The sequence below is a fragment of the Leptinotarsa decemlineata genome, unplaced genomic scaffold (assembly GCF_025532065.1).
Source record: "Leptinotarsa decemlineata unplaced genomic scaffold, Ldec_3_MD MMD2_tig00000882_RagTag_RagTag, whole genome shotgun sequence".
Classification (NCBI taxonomy): domain Eukaryota; kingdom Metazoa; phylum Arthropoda; class Insecta; order Coleoptera; family Chrysomelidae; genus Leptinotarsa; species Leptinotarsa decemlineata.
Window position 1 is genome coordinate 9,444,420 of NW_027412556.1, and position 10,605 is coordinate 9,455,024.

Genomic DNA, 10,605 nt, shown 5'->3' on the forward strand with positions numbered 1-10,605 from the left:
TCTGACAATTTATACGAAGAGTTGACATTTCAACGAGGAATTGTGTATGTGGAGTTATGGGGGATTTGTATTGTAACAAATTAATGAATTAATTGTCATAAACACCCAGAAACTTCGAATAAATATGTTTCGGGATATTCTCCTGATTCAGTCAAAGTTATCCCTCCGTCTCTTCTGGAGTACTGATTTCTTTCCAGAACAATCCAGCTCCCTCTCCTCCAATTCTTGCTTCAATTCGGCGACTTTCAAGTCCACTTATTGTCTTATTGTCTATTTTCCAAAAAACTATGTATGTCCACTTATTTTAATCGAGTCCGAAAACACTTATTTACTTTCACAAGTCTATTTTTCGCGAAAAAGGTCTATCTATTTATGTTTCCGTAGTCCGGTACGCACAAAGGTGCGTATTCACCAAAAAAGCGAGCACGAGCGAGCATGAGCGAGCATTCGTGTATGTTTGTTCGTGTTCGCTTGTGTTTGCTCGACATATTGGTGTCTCGTCCACACCAGAGCGAATATCTTCAAGTTCGTAGTACCGCCTTCTTCTCGATCTTTTCTGAACGCGAACAAGCATAAGTTCGCTCGCTCGCTAGCCCGTACTCACCAGACGATTATTGATGCAGAATGCTCGTTCACTCTTGTTCGTTCGTGCTCGCTTTTTTGGTGAATACGCACCTTAAGACATATTTACTGCGCACGTACAGTTCGCACAAAGTAGACGGATCAACTACGACTACGAACTTGAATATATTCGCTTTGGTGTGGACGAGACATCAATATGTCGAGCAAACACGAGTGAACATGAGCGAACACGAGCAAACATACACGAATGCTCGCTTGTGCTCGCTCGTGTTCACTTTTTTGGTGAATACGCACCTTAAAAGTCAATTTCACCGCAATGCAAAGATTGCCCACCAAGCGCTCACAGATTTATTTTACAAATCCACTTCTGATCACCAATTGTAACAAATTAATGAATTAACTGTCTTAAACAAATTTATTTCCAACAATATTTCACTAATCACAAACTAATTCATTCACAACACTTACATCTAACACCAACTCTACACCTAACGCTTAATTTATTTCCACTATTTGAATTTCTTGTTTAGCCGCTCCATTCACTTTCTGAACTGCCCTCTTGGGTTGTTGATCACGGTTCACCCCTACGCGAAGTAAGTGTAATGTGTAAGTGTTCTCTCTTGGGTCGAGAAGCCGGGCTTATATAATGTAAAGGTCCTTTCTAGAAATCTGTAGTCGGTTCGGAGACTGGAGTTTTATCGACGATTGCATTCTTTCGCGGTGATGTCATGTGTTTGTTCGCTGAGTCGGCCGTCATATTGGTCAGGGGCGGCTTCAGATTCGTTACAATATTATATCTGACTAACAATATCGATTCTAATAACCATCAACAGTGGATGCCGCTAATAATACAGACAAAAATTTAAATTGGAAGAAGTATATTTTTATGAGGTATTAATTTTTGGAAAAGGAAGGTTTTGGCTCTCTATTTGTTTTGAAGTTTACGAACATAAACGAAAAAAAAAAACGAAAATTCCTAATTTTATTTTTGGTTGTATCTTGTTTATATGGAAAAGGATCTCTGCATGAGTTTTAAATCAGGAAAAATACTGGTGAATTTATTGACAAGATGAGTTCTACATCAGCTGATTTATGTTGAGCACTGTTTCATAATTAACTTTTGCAAGAAGATATTATAGCCTGTAGAATTCATTGAGCAATGCCGAAATTGAGTTGGAACATGAAATATCAAGTTTTTTGTATTCCTAAAGGCTGTACAATTTGAAAAATTCACTGAAAACAGCTTAAGTTGGTCCTTTATTTGAAAAAATGGTTATGGTGTGCCAGAGAATTTTTGAAGAATTAGCCTAAATGAAGAAAACAATAATTTAACTGGATACAATCAAATGACCGAAACTTTCAGTTGAATCGCCAAAAAATTTCTCAACAATGAATGAACATTAGCTTTTAAACAATTGCTATAAAAATGTAGCACCTTATTTGAAATGATGAAGTTGAGGTTGGCTCTTAAAGCGCCATGAGGATTTTCCTGTAGTGCTTGTGTTTTGTCCTTAAAAAAATAAAAATAAAGGCAATATAGACAAAATTGTAATTCGAAATTTATCGGATTTGAATGTAAGTATATCTCTGGAATCAAAAACGTTAGAATCGATTTCTGTGTATCATTGAACTCTAAAATAGTCAATTTTGCAGAGTAAAATATTCTATAGTTTTTTAAACGCTTTTATTTAGCTTGCCCTCTTTGTTATTTTTTGTTTGGGTCAAATTTAGTAATCGAAGTTTGACCCCTTCCTTTTGACAGATTGATTTGATATTTGAATCTGTTTAAAATCTGTTTTGCCATTAATCAGCTGTCGCCCCCATACGACCGACAACTCTCAAAAGTTGAGAACTTGTGCGAGCTAAGGACTAACGAGTCCTTACCTTTTAACGTGTGATTCCTAACAAGGTTGCAGAATCATTCCAGCTTCAACCAGATACATTCTCTCGAGAAAAATATCTGGTCGAGGCGGGAATCGAACCCACGGTCTTCCGATCGTGAGTCAGGCGCACTACCACCGCGGCCAATTCCACAACACACATGGTACACACATTTAGTTTTGATGACAATGCAATTCAATAAATTCTATATCATTGTAAATCCAAGATGGCTGCTGCTAGAAAATGGCGGATCACATAATATTGTACAACTACCTCAATATAATTTCAAAAAACTACACAAATATATCACAACATGTTTCACTAGCGAAACATGTTGTGATATATTTTTCAAATAAAGTTTGTGGAGATCAAATCGTGAGGAGTAGTACCTCATTATAGGTATCAAATGACAACGCTTGACTAGTACTATAGTAATACACTATAAAAAAAAGCAAATCCAATATACTTATATATTGGGGGGGGCGGTTTGGTTTGGTGGAACATTAGAAAAACATGAAATATAAAAATAACGAAGGAAAAAAAATGGTGTTACATGAAAATATATATTTATTAGGAAACCATTACAGAAATATTAACATTTTTTTACAAAATCATATTTAATGAAAAGAGAAATGAAACTTTCTATGTTTTTTATCACTTTTATTTGTAACTATCGTTACTGCAGTTTCGTTCTATACGAACATTTTCAAACTTATACAATAAAATTTATTGTATAAAGTTTATTGTATAAGTTTGAAACGGCTATATCCATCAATTTATTGAAATCATATTTAGTTTTCTAGCTTTCTTTGCAGCAAACAAATCACTTACCTCCTCGGTGTCGATGTCACTTCTACGGTGGATTGACATTAACGCCAAACCGTTTGTCGTTCCTGGCTCGTGGAGTTTCTCAAATAAGTTTTGAGGGGTTTCAGAGAAGAGAAAGCCCTTTCAGGACTACATGTGGAAACAGGTAGTGTCGCCAAAATCTTTGAAAGTTTGTACGCTCATTGCCGTAAGGTTTTTTCATTGTGTTTCGGGAAAGTTTTTTTCACTATTCTCTTTCAAGCACTTGGTTCGTTTTACCAAGGACTTGATAAAATTTGTAACGGATTTTATAATTCCAATAGTATCTGTATCTGTAGAGTAGGGAGGGTAAGTGTAGGCCCACAACACATGTGTAGGCGACATGTGACCCATTGTGCATACTCCCGAGGAGTTGTCCTTCTAGGTCATCATCCATCCTGTCCTTTCCAGGAAGGTGGACAGGTCACTAGGAGACATCTCCTTTATATCGCCCGAACACACACTCTTTTATTGACAATAACTCGCATTGGACATGCCTGACAGTTTCATCTTCCTGTTCACCCATACTGCATAGAGGTGTGTCCACTAGCCCCATATTATGGAGGTGTTTTCTTAGTTGACAGTGGCCCAGTCAGAAATCCTACTGTTAAGCGTAGATTTTTTCTGGTCATCGCCAGATATTTCTTCGACGCCAGCTTCCCAGGGTTGCCCAAGGTGATCCCGCATCCTTTGATTCCATCCCATCTCTTTAGGAATTGAACATCGGGGTAACGTTTGGCTAGTTCCGCAATTGTCGAAGTCATCAGGTTCTAAAATTCTCAGTCCAGCCGCATCTTGGCTAAAGAGTCGGCAATGCGATTACCTTCACTCCTGTCGTGTCCTTTAATCCACCTCAGGATAATGTTATCATCTACCGAGGCTTTGGCTACATTTTCGTGGCACTCTATTACTAGCTCTGAGGTAACACGTTGTCTGTTCAAGGCTAATAGGGCTTGTCTGCTATCAGTGCAGATTGTTACGTTTTTGTGGCAATTGACATACCAGCTAGTTCTGTTTGAACCACGCTGGTATTTTTTCCCATTCCCCACGTAATCCTTAGGCATAGTGATCTGGAGTACACTTCATATCCTGTGCCTTCTTTGGTTTTTGAGCCGCCTGTATGTATGCGTGTTGTATTTGTAGCATCTGACTTTGTGTTCTGTTTTATTTGTATTTTGTAGGGTTTATTGAACACACACCTGGGTTCATTTGCATCACTAATTGCCTACAGCAGAGGTTGCGCAGTGAGCGCTTCTCGCCATTAGCTCAGCCTCAATTGACCCATTCCTACTTCGAGGTTTACACCAGCCGTGCGCAATCGTAACATGGCCATCAAAGCAACCCATTTAACGTACAGGTCCAGAGGGGACAGACCAGTAATTAATTCCAATGCCGCGGTTGTTGTTGTTCTCATAGTTCCTGTGATGTTTAAACAAGCTAATCGTTGTATTTGATATAATTTCTGGATGGCCGTTGCTTGTAGAACTTTCGGGTGGGGGAGGGGGATCCCCATGATCACTCCTTGGCTACGGCCTTGGTTAGGGTTGCTAAAAATGATACGTTGTTAGCGATACACCACCGAAGTTAGGGTAGAAGGTTAAAACGTGCCGAGAACTGTGTGGCATTAGGGTGAATGAAAATTAGGAACTGAAAATTTGAAAATAAAATGAGTAAAAAAAATTTATGTTACACGGTTTTATTGAAAAATGTACTAAAAACTGAAAAATAATTCGGAAGGTCCTAGATAGGAGTCATTATACCATTCTCAGCAATCTACGATATTGCTTAAGAGAGTGGTGTGATGACTGATACCTAGGACCTTCCGAATTATTTTTTAGTTTTTAGTGAATTTTCCAATAAAACCGTTCAGCACAAACATTTTTTTTCACTTACTTCATCATCATTATCATTACTTTTCATTCAAACCATTCTGAACAGCCAAGTTTGTGTAAACTACTACTGAAGTAATGTTGAGAAATGTTTTGACGTTCCATTTGTTAGAAGCATTTGCATCGTTCATACAACTCAATCTCTCGTCAGATGAGAAGGAATTAAATTCATTTGGTATGTAAATTGTCTTTATTTCCATAATTTTATTGAATTAATTCCATAAACTTCAGCTCGAATCCAAGACAATCAAAACGGTCTGGCAAGGATTTCCTCTATTTTCATTTTCTGCGATTCGGTAAGCCTAATAATTTCGTCAGGGTGTGGAGGACGTATAATGGCATTACAAAACTCTCTGTGGATTCTCACGCCGTCCAAGGCTTTCGTTTGTAGAAGTTCATGATCCTTGATTTCTTTTATGAATTGTGCCCTTTGTTTAACACCAGCTCTTCGGTATCTCTGGCGACATACCACGCGACTGAAAACAATGAAAATAATATGGAAGAGATGGAAATATATGTGTTTTGGGTGTTTCCCAGCATCATGAAAACTAAAAGAAATGAATATTTTGTTTTACCCACTTAAAAATCATATATTGTTCCGTTGTTAGATCAATAAACACTTAAGAATACTGCATAAACTCTTTGCTCTTGAACCAAGTTGACGAAGCTGAAGGTCTTGATGTTATATTTAATGAAAATTGTCATTCTGATTTCATATTGATAAAATAACTTTAAAATCACTTAAACTTCTTGGTTATGTAGGAAGTTTGCTTAAGACTTATCGGCAAGCACATTGAAAATTCTGTATTGTTCATTTTTCAAGCCACATTCAGAGTAAACATGCACTATGTGGTGTCCTTCTTACTCAGTGTATACTAAAGTCACTGGAAAAGGTCCAAAATAAATGTTTGCGTAGTACTACCTACAAAATGGACGTTCAAATGGACCAGCGACATAACTGCACTGGTATTCTTTCTACACTAGATCTAACCACAATGGAAAACAGGCTGATTGAGGCTGACTCAATATTTTATTTTAAATTATTGTCAGGCCAAATCAATTGCCCAGAACTTCTCTTTCTGGTTGGCCTGAGAGTCAAGCAAAGAGTGACAAGGAACGATAGAGCTGTTTTCTTTGAGAAGTCACATTCTGTCAATTATGGATTTAATAGTCCAATGTCAAGAATGTTGAGGGGAGCTGGCGAATCAAAATTTGATTTTTTCACTAACTCCTTGGAGGTCTTCAAAAAGTATGCAGTAAATTATATATTTAGTCGATAGGTGTATACCTTGTATGTTTGTTAATTTTTAGTGCTGGTGTTATAATAGCAGGGGAGCCCACGATGCAAAATGGTGATTTACTCGAGCGTCATTGAGACATATTAGGTTGCAAAGCTTAGATGAAAAGAAGAAAAACATGTTATATAATATATATCTATTCATCGGTGGGGGAAGAGGCTATAGATTTTTTAATATGTAAAAAAATACTGTTGCATGGACATACTCAAGCGCGTCAGATATTGATAGCATCAATGTCCTACGTAGTTTTGATAATGTTGGTATGTTAATCTGATCGCTTGCATGATGTGGGTGGTTGTACGTAAGGGTTGAAAGTGAAAAGAAATAAAATGTAATCGAGCGCGTCAGATTTTCTAAGGGGGTGCAACAAAAATCTGGTCTCATTCAATAATCTGACGATTTCGATCTGACGAAAACTCGCGGCCATTATTATAATGTGCAAAAAAAATTCGCCATTTTGAAATACTCAAGCGCGTCAGATTGAGATATATATGGTTCATCTTTATGCTTTAGACGTGCTGTCTCATAATCTGACGATTATATGGAGGGATTCGCTTAATCTGACAGAAACAATATTTTTAAATTTTTTTTTTCAATTCATTGAACTTAATTAATTGAAAAGCTCAGGAAATAGCATGCAAATGAATGAGTGTATGTTTTTCAAGTAGAATACTTGTATTTATAAGAAAATAATTAAAAAAAAAATTAAAAAAAAAAATTAATTTTTTATAATCAGTTGATTAATTAATGAAGGAAAGAGAAATGAAACTTTCTATGTTTCTTAACACTTTTATTTGTAACTAACGTTACTGCAGTTGTGTCCTATAAGGACATTTTCAAACTTATATATTGTATAAGTTTGAAAATATCCTTATAGAACGAAACTGCAGTAACATTAGTTACAAATAAAACTGGTAAAAAACATAGAAAGTTTAATTTCTCTTTTCGTACTACGTAGTACATCCATCAATTAACTCGTAGAGGGAAATATAGACATCACACAGCTGCACGCATTAAACTTCATCGACGAATTTTTGTTATTTCGGCTTGCGGAAATTGTCGGATTATATATTTTTCGTTATCCTTGAATTATTTCCTTAAAAAAAATTAGCTACGCTCGAGAATGTCGAAATGACACAACTTTGCTGTCGTCCCCTTTCTTTACGTCACTCTCAAATTGTCAGATTATTGGAATATACACTTTTTAGCAGGTAATTAACTCACCCTACCTTAATCTGACGCGCTCGAGAACTTCTGATGATCAATTTTTTTTTACTAATCTGATCCTTTATCCCTCACAGGCGGTCTTATATATGGGTCTCATATTTGGTGGAGGTACTTAACCGGGTACGAGGTATCCTCCTGTATATTAATCTGCCGCGCTTTAGTAAATCCCGAAATCCCCGCTTGGGCTCCCCTATTATAATTGTTTTATTGAGCATTAAGTTTTCAGGTTGCTCTTCAGTTTATGTATTTCAATATTCGCACGAATTTTGTAACTGTTGAAGTGGAAGTATTTTTTTATATATGTATATTTTACAATGTTGTACCTTAAAGTTTTCCCGTTAATACTGAATGAAAAAACTCCACAATTTGGTGCCCCTCATATGATGTGGATAATGATATTCTTGAAAGTGTTCAAAATAAGTTTTTAAGGTACTTTGCATATAAACTGTGATAACATATTGGTGAATATAACTATAAAATAATATCGTACATTCTAAACTTGAATATTCTGTTCTAGAAGTAATTTCGAATTGGCGTGAATGTAACCAGGTTTAATTCAATACCACAAAAACCCAAGCTTCGACTTTCTCCAAGAAGATAAATGTCTCCGAACCGAATGTAATAATGTCAGGTCAGATAATTACGCTTTCTGCTTTGATAAGTTTGTTGGGGGTCAAAATTGACACAAATATGTCTTGGCACAATCATGTCGCTGGAATTGCAAACGCTGCGTCTCAAAAGCTTGTAACACTGTTCCGAACCAGAAAACTGTACACACCTCAGCAACTTTTTGATGTTTTATAAAGCTCAGATCAGACCTTCTTTGGAGTATTGTTCTCATGTATGGAGCTCCGCCCCCAAACATACCCTGAAGCTGCTGGATTCCATCCAGAACAGAGCCATCCGCCTGATTGGAGACGAGAACATCACTTACAACCTTGAGTCTGGAACATCGAAGAAAGGTTGGAGATTTATCTCTTTTCTATAGATACTTTCACGGGAAGGTTTCAAGTGACTTGGCACATTTGATTCCACCAAGAGAAATACGCGACGGACTGTGGCTGCTAATCGTTATGAGGTTCAACTCAGTACACCTCGAACTTCACTGCTGAAGAAATGTTTCATTTGAAGAATGGCGTTTATGTGGAATAAACTTCCTGAGATCGTTTTTCCAAATGGATTTATTCTCCAGCGGTTCAAATCCAATGTGAATCACTACTTTCGCACAGGCACCACTTTAAGAGCGCCTTAAGGATTTTCCTGTAGTGCTTGTGCTTTGTCCTTCAAAAAATTCTCTCATAAAAGAATAAAATTAAATCTTACATTGATTAAAAAAATAATCAATGGTAGCAATAATTCTCCGGAACTTGTTGAACTTATAAATTCAAATGTGAATCCAAAGAAACCAAGAAATACAGAAATCTTAAAGTAGGTACCTTTTAATCATATCAACTATGGCCAGAATGAGTCTATAGGTAGAATTTAGAGACTTGCAAACACCTGTGTTTGTGTGAATTTACCTGTGAATTTAAAAGTTCTAAATCCACAATATGGATTTAGAACTTTCAAATTCTTTTTTGGAGTTATTTAAAAAGACGGTAAAAAGATTGTAATTGATTGGCTTATTGTTGACTGTTTTTATATTTTTTTCCTTTCATCTAGCTGATAGTTATGGTACATATGTGTGAATTTGTAAACTATTATGTGAAAATAGGTAATGCCATAAATAAATGAATAAATAAATACATCTATGCATATCTCCTGCTATTTGAAAATGTTCAAATTTGACAGGATTTCTTTCTCATATCTAATCAATTTCAATAACATTATCGCAAATAGAACACATAAAAACACACACATGAACCATCTAACTGAAACATGCATTTTAGCATATTCATCGAACATAAACACTGAATTTTATCTCCTCATATTTTAGTCAGTTGATCTTTGCACTTGACCCCCGTATGCATCTCAGAATTATTGAACAATCCCATGAAGAAATATGTTTAAAATCGATCAAATTTGCATAAATGAGTCGAATATGTAAAAAAACGACCTCAAGTAACGGCATACTGTAGTTAAGGTTTTGGTTTTCAGAGCATACCATGCTCTGAATACAAGAAAAACACCCAGGGGAAAAGAATCAGTAAACTGAGAACAGCAAAGGGTATTTGGATCCACCAACATAACATCAAGTGATCCGATGCTGAAATCTATCACTAGTTCAAGAGAAAGTTTGAAGACGCTGCAACATTGTTGAACAAGGACGCATTCAGCCAAGTAAGATACGCAACACATAGGAATTGAAAAACGATCTGTATCGCACCGAATCAGGAACCGAAAGGGGGAGGGGGAGGTGAAAGTGTGTAGGAACTAGCCAGTTGTCACCTGAAGACGATTGTGGATACTAACACTCAGAACATCGTGAAGTTTTGTATACTGTGAAAACCTCTAAATAGGATAATGATGGTACACAGTATGCGAACGAAAAAAATTCTTGTGAATAACTTACACCCACCCAAAAATATCGAGTCGAAATAAGATTTGAAAAATAATGGAATTGCAAGTTTCCCATATGAGTATTACAATTTTTCTATTCATGAAGCCTAAAATGAAAAATGGTATACCCAAATAGAATATTAGTAGCATCCACCAGAAAAATAATTATACATTTTGGCTAGAACCGTATTTGTATATTATGTACTTACTAAGGTAGCACTAGATTCGAGTAACTGGGATCCACACTATCGTTGAGGGATAATTTGTATTGAGTTTTTGAATCCGCTTTTTCAATTTGTCTTAGTGATTCACTCATTTTGATTTTCCTGCACCACTAATTCTTGAAGGTTTGAAGAATACTGTCATATATTATCGATGACTTT

The 10,605-nt window shown here is 36.2% G+C and overlaps 1 protein-coding gene across 1 annotated transcript; it reads right to left on the reverse strand.

The window, feature by feature from the left end:
• Window positions 1–5,369: 5,369 nt before the first annotated feature.
• Window positions 5,370–10,605, reverse strand: LOC111517853 (uncharacterized). Its single transcript, XM_023174137.2, has 2 exons — window positions 10,432–10,605; window positions 5,370–5,674 (listed from the first exon to the last, which is right to left on the reverse strand). The coding sequence occupies exons 1-2, from the start codon at window positions 10,536–10,538 to the stop codon at window positions 5,446–5,448; spliced, it is 336 nt and encodes a 111-aa protein (XP_023029905.1). The 5' UTR covers window positions 10,539–10,605; the 3' UTR covers window positions 5,370–5,445.